Source organism: Fukomys damarensis, unplaced genomic scaffold (genome assembly GCF_012274545.1).
Source record: "Fukomys damarensis isolate Sample0158 unplaced genomic scaffold, DMR_v1.0_HiC HiC_scaffold_9, whole genome shotgun sequence".
In the NCBI taxonomy this organism is placed as follows: Eukaryota; Metazoa; Chordata; class Mammalia; order Rodentia; family Bathyergidae; genus Fukomys; species Fukomys damarensis.
Window position 1 is genome coordinate 44,316,267 of NW_022900921.1, and position 24,253 is coordinate 44,340,519.

At 44.9% G+C, this 24,253-nt stretch overlaps 1 protein-coding gene across 3 annotated transcripts in view; it reads left to right on the forward strand.

Moving 5' to 3' along the window:
* Positions 1-24,253, forward strand: part of Npas2 (neuronal PAS domain protein 2) — a 145,086-nt gene that overhangs the window by 79,951 nt on the left and 40,882 nt on the right. For all 3 annotated transcript variants that reach the window (XM_010637129.3, XM_010637130.3, XM_010637128.3), the window contains 3 exons: positions 8,420-8,568; positions 14,926-15,017; positions 19,746-19,835. In XM_010637129.3, coding sequence (XP_010635431.1) covers positions 8,420-8,568; positions 14,926-15,017; positions 19,746-19,835 — 331 coding nt within the window. The remainder of the gene's footprint in view (positions 1-8,419; positions 8,569-14,925; positions 15,018-19,745; positions 19,836-24,253) is intronic.

The window sequence follows — 24,253 nt, forward strand, 5'->3', positions numbered from 1 at the left end:
ACAAAAAAAAAAAAAAAAAAGATATGAATAGGCACAAATTCCCTATGATGAATGTGATAGTTATGTATCTTTAAAATGTACCAATAAATTAATAAATTTAATTAAATCACACAAAAAAAGGAGCCGTGGGAAGCAAAAGTTCTAGGCAGGTCTCATGGAATAAGGTGACCCTGTGAAGTTGGTTGTGAGCTCCTGGGCTCACCCTCAAGCAGGGCATGCCTGGATCTGACCATGAGCAGACTTTCAGGTCTGAGAGCACAGACCACCAACCAGGGTGAGAGTAGTCTAAACAGTACTGTGGATTCCTCACCAGAAACCATGGAAGCCTTCTACTAGTGGCACAATATTTTTTAAATGTCAAAAGAAAAGAAGTGTTAACCCAGAATTCTCTATCTAGTGAGAATATCCTTCAGAAATTAAAGTAAAATGAAGTCTTAGAACAAGAGTAATCAAGGAAGAATAACAGAAAGGGCAAAATATTCTAAGTGGGCTTCAAAAAGTTAAATTCTATATATTTTAATCCCTGAAGTTAGTACTGAACACTATATAAAAATACAAAGAGGAAAGTTAGATAAAATTAAATACTAAAAATTGTTTCAATTACCCAAAAGAAGATAGGAAAAAGGAACAACAACCAAAACACAGTGAACAAATGGAAATCAGACTGTAGAATGGTTATCTTAATCCCAAAGATGTATATACATTAAATGTAAATGGCATAAATATGCCAACTAAAAGAAATTGTCAGAATGGATGTTTTAAATGACCTAGATATATGCTATTATAAGATATTCACCTGAAATATAATAGAGATAGGTTAAAAGTAAAGCTATAGAAAATTATTTATCACACAAACATGAATCAAATAAAGGCTTTGTTACTTACTATCAAATAAAACAGGCTTCAGAGCAAAATACAGGAATAAAGAGTGGCAAAAGATAATGATAGAAGATCAAGTTAGCAAGACAAACAATTCTACATGGGTGTACACCTAAAAACAGAGCCTCAAAATACATGAAGCACAAGATGTGAGATGAGTCTTTAATAGACCCCTCAGGAGAACTAGAACAAAATTCAGCAAGGATATAGAAGATCTGAAAAGCCACCAACAGAATCTCAAAATACAGAACAGTCCACCCAACAGTACAAGAATACACAGATTTTTCAATTATATGTTGAACATTTACCAAGAACAATGGTTGTTTCATAAAACAAAATATACAGAAATATAAATGAACCAAAATTAAATGAGAAGCAAAAACATAGCTCTCCATAGCTAGGATAGTTCTGTTACCTGCCTCACAAGCACAAGAACCCAAGTTCCATCCCTGGTACAAAAAAAAAAAAAAAAACTTGGAAATTCAGCCACAAACTTTTAAGTCATCCCTAGGCCAAAAAGAAAGCCTCAAGAAATATTTTCAAAAAATTTTTAATTGAATGAAAATACATTTTAAAATTTGTGGTTTGCAGCTAATGCAGTGCTTAGACAGAATCCACAGTATTATATGCCCATATTAGACAAGAAAGAAAGTTTCAGATCAATGACCAAACTTCCACCTTAAGAAACTAAAAAAAAGCAAAATAAACACCAAGCATAAGAATTCAGGGCCAGGGATTTAGCTCAGTGGTGTGGCCACCTGCCTTGCAAGCTCAAGGACCCAAGTTTGTTACTCGGTACCAAAAATAAATAAAAATTAAAAAGAATAATTCAAATAATAGACATAAGGACATAAATCAATAAGAATGAAAATAGAATAATATAAAAATCAATTTAAAAGTAATTCTTTGAAAAAATAAATTGATAGATCTATTTATAGACCAATCAAAAAAGATGTTGCCAGTAGCAAGAATAGAACAAGAGCTAACACTGCATAACTCTCAAACATTTAAAATGCTATGATCAGTTACATCTGCATAAATTCAATGATCAATTGCATCTGCATAACTTCAAGAACTTAGGTCATAAATTTAGGTCATCATTTAAATGACATAAACTACCAAACTTGCATAATATAAAATAGCATCAGGAACCCTGTAACTAATGAGTTGTAGTTAAAAATCTAAACAGGAAATCTCCAAACCCGGACGGTTGCATTGGTGAATTCTGCCAAATAATCTTAAAAAAAAAAAAAAAAAAAAAAATAAAAAAAAAAAAAAAAAAAAAAAAAAAAAAAAAAAATTCTATGCAGTCTTGGCCAGAAAGTCCAAGAGAAGGAAATATTTTCCAGTTTAATTCTGTAAGGCTAGTTTTGTCTGACAGAAACAGAATGAGAAAAGAAAACTACAGACCTATACCTATATCTCTGGGGAACATAGACGCGAAAGTCCAACATAACTTGGACAAAACACATATATACCACTTCCTGCCTGCCTGTTTCTGGAACCTTCCATTTTCAGCCCCACCTGCTTCTGGGACCCTCCATTTCCGGCCCCACAGGCTTCTGGGACCTTCCACTTCCTGCCGCCTGCTTCTAGAACCTTCCATTTAAGCCTTGCCTCAGACTCACTTCACCTCGGCTTCACTTTACCTCAGCTTCTGCCCGGGAGCCAGGCCTTGGCTGACTGCTTCCTGAGCCGGCCTGAGGCCACTCCAAGGATCTCGCTGCCTCGGCAGCCCTCATCACCGGTGCCCACCTGCTCGCGCTAACTTCGCTGCCTTCTCCTCCTCCACGCTCGCCACACTCGCCGCCCCCGCCGCCCCCGCCATGGCTGCCGCGCCCCGGGAGATACGCCATAACTACCACGCTGATTGCGAGGCCGCGGTCAACGTCCAGATCCAGCTGCAGCTCTACGCCTCCTACGTCTACCTGTCGATGGCCGTCTACTGCGACCGCTTCGACGTGGCCCTGAAGCACATCTCACACTTCTTCCTGCGCATGTCTCACCAGTGGGGGGAGTTCGCTGAGAAGCTCATGGTGATGCAGACCGAGCGAGGTGGGCGCGTGGCCTTCCGTGACATCTCGCAGCCCGACAACAGCGACTGGCGTGGCAGCGCCCAGATCATTGAGTGCGCCTTACACCTGGAGGACACCCTCCACAAGAGCCTCCTGGAGCTGCACCGCCTGGCGGCCAGCAAGAGCGACCTCTACCTGTGCGACTTCGTGCTGCGCCACTACCTGCAGCCCCAGGTTGAGGTGCTCAAGGAGCTGGGCAAGTACTTGACCGTCCTGCACAAGTTGGGGCCCCAGCTGGAGTGCCTGGCCGACTACCTGTTTGGCAGTCTCACGCTGGACGATGGCAACAAGGAGAACTGAACACGGACTGTCCCCGGAGCCGCGCAGTTCTCCGGGGTCACGAGGCAGCCTGTGCACACTCTCAGTATGTTTGTTTCAGCTCTTTCCTTTCTGTTAGACTGTTACTTCCAATATAAAGTTACTTGGTTCTTAATGCAAAACAAAAAAAAAACAACAAAAAAAATGCTACCCAACTTGTTAAAAACTTGATATACAAGATGCTGAAAAAAATAAAATAATTCTGTGAAGCACTCATTGTTATGTCTACTGTGTGACAGAACTTAAAGAAAGGGATAGAAAATTAGTGGACAAAACTCGGGTCCTTGTATCTCAATGTAGTAAGGAAATACGCACTATCATGAATGTTTTAATAAAAAACCTTAGTAAGCACGGGTAAAATATCACAGGCTGTGATTCTAGTTCTGGCGTGGGTCTCCAGAGATTGTCACAGTTTAGTGGCCTATGGAATAATAAATAGGGGTATGGTACGTAGAAAAGGAAGGAGAGATTTTAAGTAAAAAGAAACAATTCTTGAAAAAACTATCAGGAAAATATTAGTTCAGGGATAACATCTAGAAATATATGAATCCTAGATTTCAGGGCCTTCTGCTTGGATAGTCCCTTTCTATATCTTCATGTGTTCTTCACCAAAGAAGTAGGGGCGTCATAAAATCAGGGAATTGGAGGCATGAATCCTTGGCTATCATAGTGGTCTTGTCACTGTAGATGGGGCTGGGGCTCTCAGCACCATGTCTACCTCTGCCTGGACTTACATCAGTGACTAGCCCACTTTACATCTTATTAAGCATTTCAGTTGTATTTTAGACCCCCCAAGGAAATGACTGGAGTCAGATGCTGTTCTGCATGCTGCTTGCAGTAATCTGTCGCCCATTCTCAGGATTATTGTGGTGGGACAGTGTGAAAGTGGGGAAGGGCTGGGGATTAGGGATTGAGCTCAGTGGTGCCACACCTTCCTTGCAAGCACAAGGTCCTGAGTTCCATCCCCAGCATATGAAAAAAAAAAAAGGGGTGGTGGTGAGGCCCATGAGAGTTTGCTTGAGCTTTAGTGGACTAGGGTAAGTAAAAGAGCAGGAAACTCAACTGGGATTGCTTCTGAACTAGAAAGAGCACATACTCAGAACCAAACACATACTACAGAGAATGTCATAAGACATGAGTTGTTAAGCTAAGAGAAACTTTTATATCAGCAGCAAAAAAAGAAAAATAGATTAACTATGCTAGGAGAAATTCAGCTATTTAGTTAAGTCTACAGGAAATAGTAAAAATATTGCAAGCGAAGAATCAATCAGTTTGCAGCCCCAACCATTAGGAAAAATGATATTAAAATGTATGATAGGACAGACTGGGGATTTAGCTCAGTGGTGCCACCATCTGCCTCACAAGTGCAAAGTCCCGAGTTCAATCCCTGGTACAAAAAAAAGGTATGATAGGACAATAGTTATTAAAAATGATAATATTCTACATTTTTGGTGGTGTGTGTCAGATTCTTTTTGTACCAGGGATTGAACTCGGGACCAAGTGCAGTGCCACTGAGCTAAAATCCCCAGCCCTCAGAATTTTAAAATAATTTATAGTGACTATAATTTTGTGATTATAAAAAATCATATGTTACAGTAGAATGAGCCAAAAACAGCCCAGGTTCTCACACATGACAAGGAAAGAATTTTCAAGTGTACACCTTGTAGTAAATAGCTGCGTTGAAGATCACAGGATAGTAGCAGCAGGATCAAGAAGAGAAAAAGGAAACAAGGACAGAGAGAAAACAATCCTCAATGAGTACTAATGCCCTCAGCTTTCCAGTATTCAAAGAGTCAGAGTCTAACTCCACCTCTAACTCCAGGTGCCCCCTATTGTAGTCAGATTTCCCCACCCCCAACCCCACCAACTCTAGGGCCTCCTATTGTGGTCAGACCGCTCTGACTCCAGCTGCCTCCCATTCCAACTCTCTCTGGTGTGGATGATCTGCCTCCTCAGGCATCATGACCTCCTTAAACATGGGTAATTATTAGGGTGGTGTATGTTTATAGTTTAAAGAAGGGAAGGGAGTGGGGTCCCTCACCTTCTCTGTTTCTATACTACTTATGATGCAGATGGTACCCACACAACCAGAGCCAGCCTTCCCAAGATCCCCAGCAATGGGCAGTTCGGCAGAGTGTGAGCCCTAAATTCAAAAATCAAAGGTGGGGTTTGCAAGGATGTGTGTTTAATGCACATGCGCACTGTTCTTCCTCTCTGCCTTCTTTCTTCCTCTTTTTCTCTCTCTTAAATTCAGTTAAGTAGAAGACAACACAGTCAAAAAATAGGCCAAAGGTATTCACAAAAGGAGATATATGAATGGCCATTAAGCATGTGAAAAAATGTTCAATGTTGCTGGTCATCCCAAAAAGACAAATTCACACCATCGTAAGATAAGACTTCAGTGGCTCAAGTTTAAAACATGACCGAAAGTTCCAAGTGTTGACAAGGATTGTTACAATCTGGACCCTCATTTGTTGTCTGTTGAAATGAAAACCAGGGATAACCAACTTAGTGTGACAGTATGGCAGTGTCTCATATGTCAAACACATTGATCGCATGACCAAGCAATGTCATGCCTCCATGTTTAGCCCAGAGAAAGGAATGCCTGTGTCTACACAGGGACATGCACATGAGAATACTCCTTAATCCTCCCAGCTGGAAACTGCCAAAGGGTTGCAGTATATTTACACATGGAATGCTAGTCAGACAACAGAAAAGCAAAGGAAAAGGTGTGTGCAGTAAGTGGATGCATCTTAAAAACTGCATGGGAAAGATGATCAAAGATTATAAACCATGCAATTCCATGTATGTGAAATTCTACAAAAGGTAAAACTAGGTGGCTGCAGTTGGAAACAACAAGAGACAGGAAGAGACCCGTTAGAGGAAAGGTATATATATCTTGGTTTGGTAGGGTCTGTATAATTACCAGAATTCACTAAACTGTACATTTAAAACAGATGAATTTTATAGAACACAAGCGATGCCTTAAAAAAAAAAACTCCCATCGGCTGGTTGTTTAAGCACCTTTCAACCTGTTGTCCCCCTGCATTGGCATAAGCAGACCTCATTGTTGGAAACAAGGTCAGTCCAGGCTTTTGGCTCTCTTTAACTCAGAGCTGTGGCTCCAAATGACATTGACCGATTTCTAGTGGGCTCCATTGCACGTCCCAGTCGGAGGCTGACGGAAACAAGCTTTTGTTTCTGTCGCTAATGATAGGAGCTCCGTTGGATTCTCTGCCAGGCCATGTTGGTTGTCACTGCACCCATTGAAGAAGAGAACGGAGCAATAATGAACTGGGTGTTATCGGCTCACAAATAATTCATAATAGGCAAACTAGGACGGGAACAGAGCTTTTTTTGGCTAAGGAGGTTGCATGTCACTCTTTAAAATCTAGGCCAAAAAATTATTTAGAATGCATAGACAGTTGCTCAGAAAGTGAAAGTTTCTTTCTTCTCTCTTGTGTTTGAATGCTGTACCTTTTACCCTGAGCTAGCAATAAGGACCTACCTCAGCATCTCTGTGCCACACCTGCCACCAGCCTGTGATGTGAGACAGTTTAGCTAGGAGCAAGGACTTTACAGAAATCCCTTAATCCAAAACCCAAGAGCCAACAGGAAAGAGGCAGAAGTCAGAGAGGCAGAAGAGGAAGACCCTCAGGAGAGACTGGTGACCATGCATTTGTGGTGGGCTTTGAACAATTGCTCTTATGTGGTCAGGAAACAGCTCCCAGTGAGAGAAGCCAGTGAAAGAGGGACTGGAAATGTGTGTATTGAAATAAAGACAGGTTGTGTTGTCATCAGAGGCAAACAGTAGGAATGGTTATTGTCATTTAGGTAAACAGTATTAGGGCGTATCCCTGTGTTCCTAAGGGCAAACGGTCTTTACTGACACCAATACCTATAGACATGGATTCCTGCCCCAAAGAAGGGGAACCAGTCACCTGCACCTGCTATCCAGACCACATTCTCCAACCATAGGACCCTTCTGACAAGGGATCAGCTCCCCCAGGAAACTTGACCCTGGGATCTGGGCTTCCTAGACCACCAAGCTGACTATGTGGATGACTGTGCCACGGTGGCCCCTGTTGCCTCTAAGGGGGCTGCTCTTCTAGGACAAGTCCATCTTGGCTGTACTCAGGAGGGGTAGAACAGCTTTTTCAGCCCTGTGTCCCCCCAGAATGGTTGACAAAAGGGATTTGATTTGTTGCTAAGAACCATGGCTGGTGAGCGGCACTGCCCCTGGGCTTCCTCCATCACCAGGTCTGATTTGATAGTGTTAGAGCCCTGACTCTCTGCCTGATGCCTGTGGAGCCTGGAATTCCTCAGAGGTCACTCTGCTAAAGGTGGCATGACATTTTTTAAATAGACTCCATGTTTTATTAAAGCACTTGAGGCTCACTGCAAAACTGAGTGAGAGGTACAGAGATGTCCCGCATACCCTGTGACCCCATGGACACACAGCCAGCCTGCGGTTGCACTGTTGTGACTGCCTTGATGTCCTGAATCGACTCAAAACATCTATCATGCTCGTTTTGTCTTTGGGGAAGAGCCAGATGTTGTGCCATGCCAAATCCAGTGAGTAAGGTGGATGAGGACACAGCATCGTGTGTTTACAAGCCTGCCTTTCTTTTGGATGGCACAGCAGCATTCTCCATATTTTCTACCGCATCTTGTAAAGACTTTCACAAGGGAGGACTTTCAGATCTGCTGCAGAAAGTGGCAGGAACTGTGGGATATGTGTATTTGAAGTGAAGGGGAGAGTTTTGAGGGGGATTCGTAGCAATGTGTCACCTGTAATTTTTTTTTTCAGTTTAAACAGAGACTGTATTTTTTGCTCACACCACATAGTTGAAATGAAATAGTATGTGGCTTTTTCAGTCTGGCTTCTTTGACCTACTGATAAGCATTTGAGTTTCCCCCACATTTAAAGTGCTGTTCACCTCACAGCAGCTGCACACAGGGCCCGTGTCTATCAGCCCTGAGTCTGCAAGTCTAGCACAACATTTTTGTCCCCCACTCCTCAGCTCTGACACCTGGCTGAGGTCCCTTCCTGAAAATCTTTGCTAAAGTGATCAAGATAGAAAAGGGCTCAGATAGAAAGCACCTGTTTCCTTGCAAAGCCTTAATGAAGCACAATCTGTTTCCAGAGCCTCTCGAAACAAGTCTGAGAAGAAGCGTCGGGACCAGTTCAATGTGCTCATCAAAGAGCTCAGCTCCATGCTGCCCGGGAACACACGCAAGATGGACAAGACCACTGTTCTGGAGAAAGTCATCGGCTTCCTGCAGAAACACAATGGTAAGGGCCATACTGCTCTTGGCTTCTGTCCCACTCACCCCTTTCCCGAAGGTAGCATTGTCAGGCCAGTCCTCCTGGGAGCTTTCTCCTTCTGGCACAGCAATTCCTGTCACTTGAGAGCTTCCCTTTCCAAGGCCCCAACCTCCAAGGCAGTCCCATGCCCAGAAAGCTGGGGTGAGGACACTGCCTTCCCAGGCTGCCTGGTCAGCCAGGAGACATCCAGAACAGCCTCGTGGTGGCCCCCAGCTGGAGCAGGTGATATTCCTAGTGGGTGGAATCACTTTGTCAAGAAAAAGCTCTATATGAAGGTCCTGGGTTCAGTCCTTGGTATTCTCCCACATGCACTCAAAAAAAAAAAAAATCCTGATAAGAAGAAGAAGCTTCCCCAGGGTCTCCCTTTCCTATCCACTTTTGCTTTAGGCAAATGGATCGTCTTTTCTGACTTCCTCTACTACAGAAAGGTTTTGCCTTTTGGGATCTGACAGCTGAAAGAATGCATTTCGCCCATGATCCATGAGCAATCATCTATTCTTCCAGCCCTCTGGCTAGTTTGTGTTCATGGGTGGATACTGTTCTATCCTACAGAGTTGCCACCTGAAGCCAGCCTTGAACTTGTGCCCTTCTCAGATCCCCCTTTCCTTTTCACTCTCATCAAACCCTTTCACTTCACTATGCTGATCTCACCTACCCTGCCACTCACCTTGAATAGTACAAAAATTTTTTTAATGCTAAAGAATAATTGAGAGCTATTAATAAGCAGGAAGATAAGAATTCTCTTTGCTTTAACCAAGACACCAAACGTAATAGTCAGAAATGTCAGAATTATTGAGGAAGTAATTACAGTTCTCTTGTGCTCACCATAATGGTACTGCTCTCCTGAACATTGTCTAAGATTTCAAGCCAGAGGGCACTGCAGGGACACTGGGAAGTTTCATTATACTTGTTATTCTTTCGTTATTTCCTTGATAATAATGTACACCTATTAAGAATGAGACAGGGATGATGGTTCCCCTCTTGTTTTTCCAGTACTGTCCAGGGGAGAGGAAAGAGCATGTTAATTGCTTTTGTTAAAAGATGGGGAAGACCAATCAAGCAGGATTGGAATAAAGTATTAGCAGTATTTTATTGCCCAGGTAATTTCATTGAAATGGTTATATTTCCTAAATGATTTGGCCAAGTGAACTAGCAGGTTGATTTGATGGCCAAGATATTTTGTGCAAATTACTCAAAGTAGGTCAGTGCCACCAAGAAGCAGAACAGCTGTTAAATAGGACAGCTGGGATCAAGTTCATCAGTGTGACATTTATTCAGGGATCTGTCCACCACGGCATTACAGAATTGTCAAATCAGGGCCCCGGCCCGAACAGGTCAGCAGCAATTCAGCCTGCTCTCACCAGGAGGGCTGGCCTTGTCTCACCCTCTTCTACAGGCAAGGCCAGCAGTTTATGGCCCATTTCAAAGCAAGCAGGATCCTCCAGGGTCTCACTCATCCTGTGACTCCATATACTCAAAAGCAGGCAGAAAATCCATTGGTTTAAGGCAAAAAACAAATACATGGTTTGATCGAAATATATGGCAGTTGTTTTCTTTTTAGTGTATTACAGTAAAGCACACTTTGCCATGAATCCCCCTCAGAATCCTCCCCCTAGCTTTGAATACACTTATCCCATCACACTTGCCACTTTCTGAAAGCAGCTCTAGAAGTCTTCTTTCCCGAGTGTCTTCAGTTGCAATGTCATCGCTGCTTCAATGTCCTGAATTGATTCGTAACTATCTTATGTGGCTATTTGACTTTGGGAAGAGCCAGCATCCACAGTGCCAGATCCAGTGAGTAAGGTGGATGAGGACACAGTGTCATGTGTTTACGAGCCTGCTTCCCAGTTAGATGGTGTTAGGCAGCAGCATTTACTACAGTTTTGATCACACCTTGTAAAAACACTCAAGAAAAAGGAGGTCTGGACTTGCTTCAGAAAGTGGCAAGAATGATGAGGTAAGTGAGCTTGAAGCAATGTTTTTAGGGGATTTGTGGCAGTTAATGTCTTTCACTGTGATAAAATTTTAATTTAAACATTCACTACATATTTCGATCATATCCTGCTCTCACTTCCCATCACATCCACATAGAAATGAGCCCCACAAGCGCACAGATTGAGAATCCCGAGTCTCCGCATTTATCTGGTGTCCCTGTGAGCCCAACACTGTGCTGGAGGCTCTGTGTTTCCTAACTCCCCTGAGCATCACAGCAGCCATTTGCATCCGTCCCATTACACAGATGACACATGGAGGTACGGGAGATTGAGTCACCCAGTGGGACAGCCAGGAGGACATGGACTCTAAGCCCAGCAGTGTTGTTGTTATGCCCTTTCAGCAGGAGAGGTGGCATGGGGTACTTGGAGACAGTTACATCGTAGCTGCATTATTGCATCCATCTAGGCTGTTGGTCTTCATCTGTGGCTGTCCATTAGAATCATCCAAGCAGCTTCTGAAATAATCCATAGAGCCAGGTAAAGCCCCACAGAGCAATGCCCCCAGAACTTTCAGGTGTGAGGGGGAAGTGTGCAGGAACCAGCTCCTGCCAGCTTTAGGGACAATTGCTAAATTTCCAGGAGTTTTGCAAGCCAGTTGCATCAATTTGGTAACTCACAATCAACCACAGTGGACGTATTTGCACAGAAGTGGGCAGTGCTCCAGATCCAGGGCTTTTTGTGAGAAGTAGAGAGCTGAGTACCAGCAGACCATTACGTAAGGCCCAGCATCAGTATTTCTAAAGGTCCCAGGAGGTTCCATTTCGCAGCCAGGACTAAGAAGTTGGGTTTGCTTCTGCCTTCAGGCTAACAGCAGACCACAGGTAAAAAAGGAAAGGCAAATAGTTCAGGTAGTTATAAGTATTTAGCTCTTTGCCCACTAATCTTTCAATCATCCCTTTTTCTTCTCTTGGGACATATATCTTGATCCTGGAACACACATTTATTCTCTTTGAAGCCGTCCAAATCAAAGTAAGAATCTAGCCGTGCCTCTTTGTAGTGAGATTTTGTGTCAGTAGTTTCTCTTATAAGAGAGAACCCCCCTGAATTGTGTAAATAGTGGAAATATTGGACATTGCCATCTACATCTATCCAGATGGCTACACATCATCCACTTCCTGTGTGAATAACCAGTTGGTTCAGTATAACTTGGTCCCAGCATCAAATCCCATTCTCCCACAGGCCTCTTCAGTATGTCTGCATTCACAGCCAGCAGGTGGGACGGTAAGGCTGCAGAATACGGGAAATGTCCCTTGATCGGGCAGTGTTCACCAACCCCTGCGGCTAGGTTTCTGCCCACTTTCTGGCTCATCTTTGACCACATGCAAGATGCCCTGCCCTTGTTCAGACCTAGGGCAGCAATTGTAGGTGAGCATTTTATAACTCCAGGTTCTGAGTAGAACCTGGGCAGCTGACTCTTTATTGCGAGGTTTTCCTGTAAAAATGGCCCCCAGTTGTTCCTCCTTCCTTGCTATTTAGAAGTCACTCTGATCAAACATCTTTGTTAATCCTGCCCTGCCACCTGTAGCTTATGACATTGGTGCTGTCAGGTACCGGGGAAGACATGATTCTAGCCCTGAAGTTTGGTTCCCAGTGTAACTTTTTTTTTTTTTTGGCTTGCTTTGAGACATCTTATCTAGCTTACATCTTTTTGATGTGCTATGGATCGAGCCTTAACTTTCTAGGACTATAATCAAGCCTTAATTTTCCAAGACTATAATCAAATAGTTGAAATACACAGTGAATGAGAGGCTGCTCTCAGGGCTGTTGTGTTCATGTTGAGAAAGCTTGCCGACATTCAAAGTGATCAACAAGTTACTTATGTCCAAGCAATGGCTTCTTCTTTGCCCTTCACCAAGTTGAATGGCCCTCTATCTAAATGAAATTTGGGCTGGTGGAGAGACTCCTCTCCTGATGCTACTGGTCAGGAGAGTTTTTCAGATGAGTGTACACGGTGTGATCCAAAACTACAGTGCATGTTTAAAAACAATTTTAATTGATTACAGTAAAAGAAACATTGCCATGAATCCCCCTGAAAATACTCTCCTCATCTCAAACACACTTACCCCATCATGCTTGTCACTTTCTGAAGCAGTTCTGGACACCCTCTTTCCTGAGTATCTTTACAAGGTGTGATCGAAAATACATTGAGTACTGCTGCCAAGTGCCATCCAACAGAAAGGCAGCTCATAACCGGATGCTGTGTCCCACCTTATTCATTGGATTTGGCACTGTTCAACTTCTGCCTCTTCCCCAAAATGAAAGTAACCGTGAAGGGCAAATGTTTTGAATCAGTTCAGGACATTTGAGGCAACCACAACAGCAGAGCTAAGCACACTCAGGAAAAAGAACTTCCAGAACTGCTTCAGAAAGGGGCAAAAATGATGGGTAAGAGTGTCTGGGAGCAAGGTAGAGTATTTTGAGGAGGATTAATAATAATGTGTGTTTTGTAGTAATATAATTTTTATTGTACCTCATTTGTTTTGGGGAGAAGGGAGAAAGTGCTTATGGATTCCATCTTTTTTCTACGTGATCAAACTGTGGCAGTCATTTGTGTGAAGACTTGGGAGTTTCACCCTCTCTCTCCTGCCTGGGCAACACTCCAGGATGCACACTGGTCAGGATGTGTGTGTGACACCTGCCTCTGCTTCCTAGCATGCATTTCACCATATGCATCTTGGCACCCCGCACTGTGAGGTAGCCACACACTCCGGCCTTCTGAAGTCGGCTCTAGTCAGTGTTATTGACCACCTGATGGCCAGCATGGTTTCCTCTCCTGGATTTCTTCCCATATTCAGTTGCCAACAGCTCTTAGCATCACTTTTGTATTCCTTTAAAACCATGAAAGAACAACAGCTCCAATCTTTCACAACAACAGCTGTGAGTCGTTCTTTCAAACACTGGAAGGAAGAAAATTTCCTAGTACAGCTTGGCACTGGCAGAAACCTTAGATAATGGGTAGAAGGGGTAAGAGTTTATAGTCACATGTGTAACTGGGCCCTTCCCACTTGCTTGTTTATGAGAACCTGCAGAGTTCACTCAGATTCATTCATCCACACAGCAGAATTTATCACGCTGCTCTACCTAAGAGGGGCGCCAACAACATGGGTGCAGGGCCAGGCATGTGGCCTGGTTCTGGAGTGGGTGCTTAGAATGCATGAGACCCTGGGTTCTATCTCCAGCACTAAACAAAGAAAAAGAAAAAAGTGCAAAGGAGAAAGCCTTGAAATCTTTCTCCTAAAGTGGATAGATTAGCTGCCTGAACAATTTGCATTTCTCCAGGAAGTTGTTCAGCAGGCGAGTTTTATTCCCTGGGGTTTAAGTCATGAGCTTTTATAGTTTTTTAAGCACTGAGAAAATAATCTCTAAAGAGACCTCTTGCCACATAAGGTGGAGCAAAGTGTTGGTTTAAGATGAAGAATAAACAGGAAAAAGAAACTCAAATATATAAAGATACCACATTTGTGCTATCTGTAATATTCTTATCAACAATAACTTCATAATAAAACAAACCATGTTTTGAAAATTGCAAAAGAGCTGGAAGATGTAAAGGGTCTTGTGTAGGCTGATGATTATTCAATTGACAAATGTGACTAACACTTCCAGTACAGGGTGGTTACATAAAATGGGTGTAGTTTAACCCCACAAAGTTTTGAGAAGAGTAAGTGTGGTCCCTAAAAACAATTAAGTCATGTTCAGTAATGGAAATGCTGAAAAATCTGTTATGTTCTGCAAGACACAGTGAGTTATCTCCTGTAAATGTAGATATTTCTGGAATTTTGTAAGGTTGTTCCTCATCTCCTCTTCTTCCTCCTCCTCCTCCTTCTCCCTCCCTTTCCTCCCCCTCTCCATTTTCCTTTCCCTTGTCTTTTTCTTGTAGTGCTGGGGATCAAACCCAGGGCCTTACAAATGCAAAGTATGAGCTGTACCATTAATCTACACTCACAGTCCTTGGAATTCTGAAAATCCCAGGTCTCTACAGTATTTGGCTTTGCCTTGACCATGAAGCAGCAATTTAAAAAGATGTCTGCCATCCCAGTCTTTGCTCCCATTGCCTTGATAAGTGGCACCTACTTAATTTGAAGGGCATGGTGCCACCTGCAAGTGCCAGGCACCACACCAGGCTAAGGGTGGGGGACTCTTTGCCCAAAAGCTTCACTGAAGGGTTCTGAGAAGGTCAAAAGTGTTTTTGAGCCCATTACACCCAGAGTTTAATTAAGCTGCGCAGAGGCTTGCGCAAAACCATAGAGAAGTAACATGTGTTTTATTTGTTCATTCCAATTTCTAGGTGCCTTGAACATAAAAGCTTTTTTGTGTTTCATTTTGTTTATAGAAGTCTCCGCACAAACGGAAATCTGCGACATTCAGCAAGACTGGAAGCCTTCATTCCTTAGTAATGAGGAATTCACCCAGCTGATGTTGGAGGTGAATGCCCTTTCAGATTACCTTAATCAAATGCGAATATATTTATTTATTTATTTATTTTTGGTACTGGAGAATCGAACTCAGGTCCTCGCACTTGCAAGGCAGTCCCCAGAACCACTGAGCTAAATCCCCAGTCCTTGAATGCAAATTAAATTGTCCCTACTTGTCCCTGATAAGCCCCTGAGCCCAAAGAAACAATGGGCCTTAACTGTGGAAGCAGTTCTGGAAATAGATAAGGTCCAAGGCTCTGCCTGTGATTGCTCACATCTTGATGCCTGAGTTGGGTGATAGATGCATGAATTCCCAAACTGAATGTGCTTGTGGCCGAAGTAGCTTCCAATTGGGGCAGAGGCAGACAGAGGAGGGAAGGAGAGGAAGGCACAATCACAATATTCTGTCACTGGCCCACAGGTATCCTCTTCAGGATGCAGTGATTATATTTTTCCCTTAGTAGAAACATTTGAAAAAGCAAGTTTTCTTTTAAAGCTTGCTTTTGCCTTGAGCTCATATCACATCAGTGTGGCACTCGGGTGAAGCCAGGGACCTTGAGCCTCTGCTCGGCCCATGCTCTTGCTGCGCTAAGATGCCCATGTTCCTTCCTCTGCGTGGGGTGCCTGGCTCACCTGTGGGGTCGTGTGTGTGGAAGCTTGGCCTGCCTGGCAAGTGGCCTCCCCCAGCATTGTACATTTATCCATGCGTGGGGGTCTGCGGGACAGGGGAGGAGTCACTGGCCATGTGCTGGGAAAGGCTCCCACCAGCTGACCAGAAAATGGCTTCTTAGAACAGATCTTTCTGTATCTCATCTATGCGCCTTTACCAGACTGATATAAACTTCACTTTACATAGATTATGCAGAAAACAGAAAGTACTGGAATAAGAAAATGCCTGAATAAAGATGTCCAAATATTATGAAATATAAATGCATTAATGAACATTTGCATAAAATGAAAGCTGCTTAACTCTACACAGGAATTATATTTAAAGAAAATACAGAACTTTCTGCAGAGGCAATGCATTTTAAGTATGTTAAATTTAAAGCAGCTTGGGAGATATAATGTTGACTTAGTATATCATTGTGCTAACTTGATGTACATCACTTTATCTTTCCATTCTTTTGGAAAAGTACTTAAAACACATGACCTCCTGGCATCACTGTCTTTTTTTTAAGAGTCAGTAGCACACATAGCCTTCTTCCCTTTTTTCGGTGAGTTTCAAAGTAGCAAAAGAATTTGAGGAAACCAGACTTTTATAAAGTTAAAAATGAATGCATTTCAGGGCTAGAAGGCATGACTTTGATTCAAGAGATTGGAGATTCTAGAGAAAGATACTCAGATTTCTATGGGTAGTCTGTGTGCTCCTTATGCACCTGCTCCAGGTGTAGACTGCTTGAGGCAGGCAGAAAGGAAGGCACACAGATACATAAACTGGCTCAGAAATGTAGCCTGTATAACCAGCAGGCTCTGTGAGTCACTGCTCTGGGCTGGAAGCCCACCAACCAATGCTTTTGAATGATCTCAGACAGGGCGAGATCTCTACTCCCCGCCATTCTTCAGTAGACGCAGACCTGGTGCTGTGACCAGGGCTCTCCTGTCTCTTCCTCAGTGGCCTGAGATACCAACCCCACCCCACGGGTCCCTCACAAATATTGTCTCGGTTTCACATTCCAGATGTACGTGCTGTCTATCCTCAGAGGTCAGGAGGACCAGATGCTGTGTCCTGGCTCCTGGGAAGGTCTCTTTATCCTAACAAGGATGGAATCTAGGAAAGAACCCTTGCTTCTTCCAGGGTACCCTGGTGCTCTGAGTGAGAATCCGTCCTTCCTCCCCTTCTTCTCTCAGAAAAGCACAAGACTTGATGCAGGAAGACTCGCACAGTTGAGGGGTTTGAAAGAATAAAAATGGCCAGGTTTCCAACCAGCCCCTATGGTCAAGTATAAGGGCCCAGTACTCAGACAAGTTAACTCCAGTGGACAGAAAGCTCTTGCTTGCTGGGACTCGGGAGTTCCTGTTGCTGAATATAATCAGAAAGGCCACAGCAATCTAGTCCCTTAGCCTGGAGGCTGTCCTGGAAAATGCAAGAAAGTTCCATCAGAGTTAGAGATTTTGCAGGAAGAGAAGCTTTTATTTCTCTCCTGTGTGTGCAGGCATAAAATTCTGTGCCAACTGGCACCTTTGGCAGTGAGTGTCCCAGCCTAACCTGCTTTGCCCAGGCAAGACAGCTTGCAGTATGGTGGCCTGGGTGAAATCACTCTCAGATAGTGCTGCAGGGCTTCCAAAGCGAGGACCAGCATCCCTACCACTGAAACTCAGTGTGGTCCTTGTACATTTGATGGAAAATGCCAAGGAGCAGATGAAAGAGATCTTCTGTCTATAAATACCTTCAGCTTTTTACACCCACTCTCTTGACAAATTCCAGAGGGACCCAGGCTCGCCGTGCAAAAAGACCATTTGTGTAGCTCCTACTTTTCTCAGCCCTTCAATCTGCTTTTTCCAGAAAGGTCCAGCTGACATCATCGGCAGTCGTCCACCCCTTAGAAATTGTCACCTCCAGGAGAGGAGAGCAGTATGGAGTAATTGGAAGGGAGGGTGGCGAGAGGTTGGTCACTAAACAGTGAGTTACAGTTAGAGGGGAACCAGTTCTCGTGTACTGTTGCACAGGAAGGTGACTAGAGGTGATGCTCATGTCCTATATATCTTTAAAAGCTAGGAGAAAGGATTTTGAATGTTTTTGCCATAAAGTAATGGTTACTGGCTGGGGATTTAGCTCAGTGGTGCCACCACCTGCCTTGCAAGATCCCGAGTTCAATCCCCAGTACAAAAAAAAAAAAAAATGATAACTGAGGGGACAGATATGTTTAAGCAGATTTAAACATTGCACTTTCTATTCTATACATGTATTAAAATATCACATGGGATCCCACAAATAGACACAATTTTTATGTTTTCATGTATCAGTTAAAATTCCTGTCTGGGTGTGGTAGTGCATGCCTGTAATCCCAGCACTGGGGAGGAAGAAGCAGGAGGATTTCCATGAGTTCAAAGCTACCCTATGCTACATAGTGAGTCCAAAAGGCCCCCTGAACAAAATACTGAGACACTGTATCAAAAATATGTTTACATTTTAAAATAAAAGAAAATATAATTTAGTAAAATAATCTAGAGAAAGACAAATAAAAGCACCAGTTGGCAGGTTTCCACTTTGGAAGGGCTCTTCTTTTGTTCTCCATAACCTGTACATTAATCCAGTCTCTTGGCCTCAGCATGATGGACATTTTGGACCCGATTCTTGGATAGAGGGCTGTGTAGTGCATTATGGGATGTTTGGTAGCACCTCTGACCTCTGCCCTGTAGGGGACAGCACCACCCACTCCAAATGACAACCAGAAATATCCCAGACACTACCGCATGTCCCCCAGTGGAGAGCCACTGATATAATTTGAAAGGATGAGGTAGAAGAAATGTGCTTCAATGTATCTTTCAGTCTTAAAATTCATGTGCATCACTGTAAGACAATAACCTGGTGTTGCTTTTCCTGGTGGCCAGGCAGTCACAACATGGGTGTCACCCAGGTACCCTGCATGTGGTGAGTGGCCTGTGTCAAGTCACACCCTCCTCCTGCAAAGACGTCATCCCCTGGCTGGGCAGATCATCAGTAATACCCAGAGGATCTAGTGGAAGGCAAACAAAATGTTTCTGGAACTTTCTAAACACATACTTAACTTTTCTCCTAAAAGCAGAAAAGTATTCAGACCTGAGGGAGATGACATTGCAGGATCCAGTCAGGAAAACACTAGGGACAGATGTGCACTGGGCACTCCCCAGGCATCTGTACTGTATTGTGCCAAACAGGTTAGCTTTCTGGTGAAGGGGCTTCATTTTTAATCCCTTCCCAGGTCACCTACGTCAGTACAACCACTTTCTCAGCTGAGTTACACAATCTGAATTTTAGAAATCAACTTTGAGATGTGTCTTATGGAAAAAGCATTTAAAGTATCCACCTTAAAATAAATCTCAATACAAACTCTAAAAGCAACACAGTGAATGCATCTGCTGAGTGGGAAAGCATTGTCCATGCTAAACCTTTTACATACAAGCACTCCAAACACTGCACCCAGCAGAGGGACTCAGTAGATATTTTTCCCTGAATGCATTTTTTTGATGTTGAGAAACGCTTCTATATGCATCTGAGTTAACAAACCCCCTCCCAACGTAGGAATAACATAAATGCTTTCAGAGGGCTCCTCCTCCAGGAGCTACTTTTGTGGCAGTGAGTGTAGGCAGAGGTCTACCTTGGCCAACGGGCACAGTTTCTGTTTGGAAGGCATTGATTTGGCCTTATATTTTACAATAAATGCTTACTACTGAACTCAACCTGGTATTGGGGGAGGACTATAAGATACGGCTGATGTCTTCTAGTGAGGATGATAAGATTTCCCATTTAGCTCAGTAGCATTTCCATCATTAAGCTACTGAAGCAATGCCCATGGCTAAATTTTATTTATGATACCAAGCAGTGAACTTTTCTATGGAGCCTGTAGTATATTGCAAGCACTATTCCCAGGCCGGGCATTTCTATGCAAACCGTCCTGTGTGCACAACAGAAAAGTGGTCTGAAGCTATTCATGGAAATACTCTGAGGATTACAAAACAAAGCCCATGTCAGAAAATGGGTCCATGAGCTTCCATAAAAGCATCTCTAAGGAGCTTTCCAATGTTATGTTTTCTGCAGGCATTAGATGGCTTCATCATCGCGGTGACCACAGATGGCAGCATCTTGTACGTCTCTGACAGCATCACACCACTCCTTGGGCACTTGCCGGTGAGTCACAGCACCGATGGCTTTTGCTGTGCACACTGTCATATTTTCCTGGAGTCTGTTAGCTGGGAGTTGGTACAGGTGGGGAATCTGTGTGGGAGAGGCGAATGCTTGAGAGCCAGGAGTCCTGAGGGAGCAGACCAGGACAAGCTCAGGGTCCCTGATGAAGGGCAGGTACAGCCTTTTGTCATCCTGGGACAAGTATGACACCACAGTCTCAACAAAGTTAAGCCAAGAGTAGGGCACAGCCTGTCATCTTGACACAAGAGTCACAGAACAGTTAGCAGAGCTCAGGGGATACCAGACATCCCCAGTCAACTGAGAGGGGACCCGAGGAAGAAGCAAGAGATGGCTCAGACTGGGGTGAGCTTGGGGATTCCCTGAGGCCATGTCTGAGGTCACAAGAAGGTTGTGGTGCTCCATAGCGGTGAGTGTTTGGCAGCGGGAACAAATCCTGGGAAGACGTTGATGGACCTGAGTCTTGGAAGAACTCATGGAGAGTTTGAGGAGGCTGGGAGGAGAGGCCAGCTCTGCAGCCAGGCCGGCCATGGAGGCTGGAGATTGCATGGCCACGGGTGTTACAGGCTCTGGCAGACAGATGTCCCTCCCCACTCATGCCCTCCCTTCCTCTCCCTCCTTCCTCTCTCCATCCCTGCCTTACCCCTCTCTGCACAATCCCTGCCGACTCCTGAGTCACCCCAACTCACAGATCTGTGGCAGAACAACAGAGGACCCACTCTCAAAGGTTCCTCACAGGCCCCAGCCAGCCTTCCACTTCCTCCCACCATTTATTCCTGCAGCACCTGACCATGAACATCAGCACTCCAGAAGCATCATGGTGATGGGGATAAATCATTCTCAAATCTCTTTCCTTCCTCCAAGCCCAGCCAATCACCAACCCACCCCCGATACGGTATGCAGCTCAACAATTCTGCCTTTGCTTCAGTTTGTACCTACTCATTCCTTGGGGTGAGCCCAGGACATATCCACAGAGGTGAAAGCATTTCAGAAGCCCTTGGGGGCTGGGCTTGGTAGTCCACACCTGTAATCCTAGCACTCTAGAAGGCTGAGGCAGGAAAATCACAAATCAGAGGCCAACCTGGGCAATTTAGCAACCTTGCCTCATAATAAAGAATTAAAAATGGCTAGCTCAGTCATCTCCAGTACTGGGAGAGCAGGGAGAATCTCTAGAGGACAAAGAATCAGAATGGGAAGGACCAGCAAGTGTGTGACAGAACAGCAGGGCTGAAAGCAAACAGCCAGCTGTGTGGGTAAGGGCTCACTGGGAGACACCTGGCCATCTGGGACCCAGTGCTGGCCAGGACAGGAGGCCACCGTCCATCCCCTGAAGCACTGGCCTGTGGGTGTCACACCCATTGCAGGAGCCCCCCGCCCCTGTGTCCTGGGGGCTGGCAGGGTCATAGCAGGCCAAGGTCGCTCCCTTCCTCTTAGTACTGATGCTGAGTGCTCCATTGGGAGCCTTTGGCATGGCTTTGTTCCTGATGAAATCTTAGAACTTTTCTTTGCTAGCTTGACAAAGAAAAAAAAATAGCTCAAAGCAGAGAATGATTTTGGGATGGAGTCAGCACCGAGCCACCATGTAGTGGGAGGAGTCTTTCCAGGTGTCTAGAGGCAGAAAGGTGTATTTCTGGGAGGCCTGGGGCTCACATAGTGCAGAAGTGAGAAATGTGTGTGTGGATGACCCAGTCTCCCCAGAAGGAAACAATGTCAGGCTCAAGCATTTATGAAGCAGGAGAGACCAACAGGCTATCGGATGTAGCCAGAGTGCTTTGGATTTAGGGTTTTTCAGTTATTGGACTGTTTGCATATATTTGGATATGCTTAAATATTTGCATAGTGAGCATCTTGTCAAAACACAAAATGTATTTATATTTCCTATACACCTTACACACAGCCTGAAGTTAACTTTGTACAATATATTTGAGAATTTTGTGCATGAAAGTTTCCTGCTATGGAATTTTCCACCTGTAGCACCACACCAGCCCCTAAAAGCTGTGGACGGTGGATTTTTGCTTTAGGGATGCTTAACCTGCCTAACAAGCCTTTTGCCTAGCATCATACAAGTTCTCCTCCGTAATGGAAACAGACTCTTTGACAGCTCCTTGTGCTAAGCTGTTGGTGAGATTTGCTGCCTTCCACCACTCCGTGCCACTGACCCAGGTTTTCCTAGTGCAGTGCTCCCAAATTCCACTACAGGAGGGCACTACAACCTCTGCACCCTTTCCAGGGGGAACCTTGGAAAGTGCTGGTGTGGTCCATCTGTCATTTCCGGATGGATGTTATAAGTGTCCCTGCTGGGGCCCTCGGGCATGGTCCAGGATATTCCAGGACAGACACCCTGCCTCTGTGCCCTTTTATGTGTCTGTGTGTGTGTGTGTGTGTGTGTGTGTGTGTGTGTGTGCATGTGGTACTGAGAATGGAACTCAAGATCTTCTCACTGAGCTGCATCTCCAGCCCTTTCTTTAATTTTTTATGTTGTGATAGTGTCTCTCTAAATTGCCCGGTTGAGCTCCCAACTTATGATCCTCCTGCCTCAGCTTCCCAGAGTGCTGGGGTTACAGGCATGCACCGTTGCACCCAACCTTCCATGTGCTTCTGTTACAGGCCCACTTCTCCTGCTGGTGTCCTTGAACTGGTGCTGCTGGTTCAAGAGGGAAAGTCTGCAATTTTGCCCGGGGTCCCGTGGCTCCACCCAGGGCAAATGTGGGAGGGATGGGTACAGAATGCAGGGCAGGCTTCCTAGGCCAGCTCAGCAGAGGGCTGGCTCCTGGGCACTGCAGCCTGGGGCAGGTGGGGAAAGAGCCACCTCCTGCACCTGACAGGTAAGGAGGCTGAAGCTAAGGTGACTCTGCTGCTGCAGTGGCACCAGCCCTCCCCTAAGCCCATAATTGCTATTTTATTCAACAGAGCTTGGCTCATTCAAGGAACAGTTCAACTGCTGATGTTATTTACCTGCTGGTCAGCACTAGGGTTTAAATTATCAACTTGTCGCTGTTTGTGGACATTTTCAGCACCCGGAAGTGCATTCTGGGCCCTATGGATTAACCCATCTGCCCACTGCTGCCTCCAAAAGTCACCAGGCCAAGGTGCCCACAGCCTCAGCCCCTGTGCTCCTGGGGGAGTAGCCTCAGATGTACCCCTGCAAGAAAAGACCATGGGGCAACTTAGTTATCATTCTAATGTGTCTGAAATCTCTTTAAGAAGAAAGACTGTCATCCATGGACATTAGTCATCTGCTATAAAAGCTAGAGGGAATGGGCTTAAAATAACATCAAGAACTCAGAAGGAAGGTGGAGAAGCAGGCATGAACTTTGGGGGGATTGATAGAGTTGTTGTCCGTGGAGATAAAACTGGAGCCACCCATCTAAGTTACTGCCTGCTGTGTCCAAGTCCTTACCCAGTAAGATGCTGAAGCCAGGGGCACAGGGATTTTGCCAGCTGTGTGGTGCCCAAACAACCCCTGGCACCTCAGATCCCTGAGTGGTACTGGTTGTAGTATGGCAATGAATGAGTGCTTTGGGCCCTATCCTTTGTCTCTAGGACAAAATACCTGACACCCACAACAAAAAGGTGGAGAGGTTTATTTTGGCTCGTGGTTTGTAGAGGTTCAGTCCATGGTCAGCTGGCAGGGTGGCGTGTCAGAAGAGGATGGCAGAAGAGAAGCTACTTGTGGCATAGTGGCAGGAAGCAGGGGAGAAGGAAAGAGCAGGAAGGAAGATGAACCCTTCCAGACCACCCTGAATGGCCACCTCTTCCAACCAGACCCCGTTTGCCAACAGCAAGCCAGCTTTACACCCCCACAGTGCAGTCTCCTCCCAGGAGCCCCACTTAGGGGTACACGAGGCTTTGGGGTACATCTAGATAGAAACCGTGAGTGTCCTCTTTCCACCCTGCCCTGGCTCTCTTGTTCACATTCTGCTTCACTTACCCTCCCGTCAGCCCTCAGTGGAATCTCCTTAAAACCCAATGACAGCTGCTCCTCTGCTTGCAGCGGCTGCTGCTCCAGTGAACCTGAGAGTTGTAACTATGCTAGATCAAAAGTGCTTTGCACCCACCTAAACGGCAGGACACCTTAGCTGAGCAGCAGTGTCCCAGAGTATCAGTTGTGTCCCTTCATGATCCCGGGAGCCAACTCGGAGCTCTGGTTCAGTATCACCGCTCTGGAGAGAATTGGGCCATGTATTACCATCCCAGGAAGAGATGCCAACTCAGAACTCTTAAGTGCAGTTTCTAATGAATGTGCATTGCTTTCGTACTCTCATAGAGTGGAAGCATCATGACTGGCCCATGTGAAGCCAGGACGTCCACCCTGCCACCCCTCCATGCCTCAAGGCCCTACACAGACTCCTAGGTCCCCCTACATCTGGGCCCCACTTTCCTCTACACCTCCTCTTCTGCAG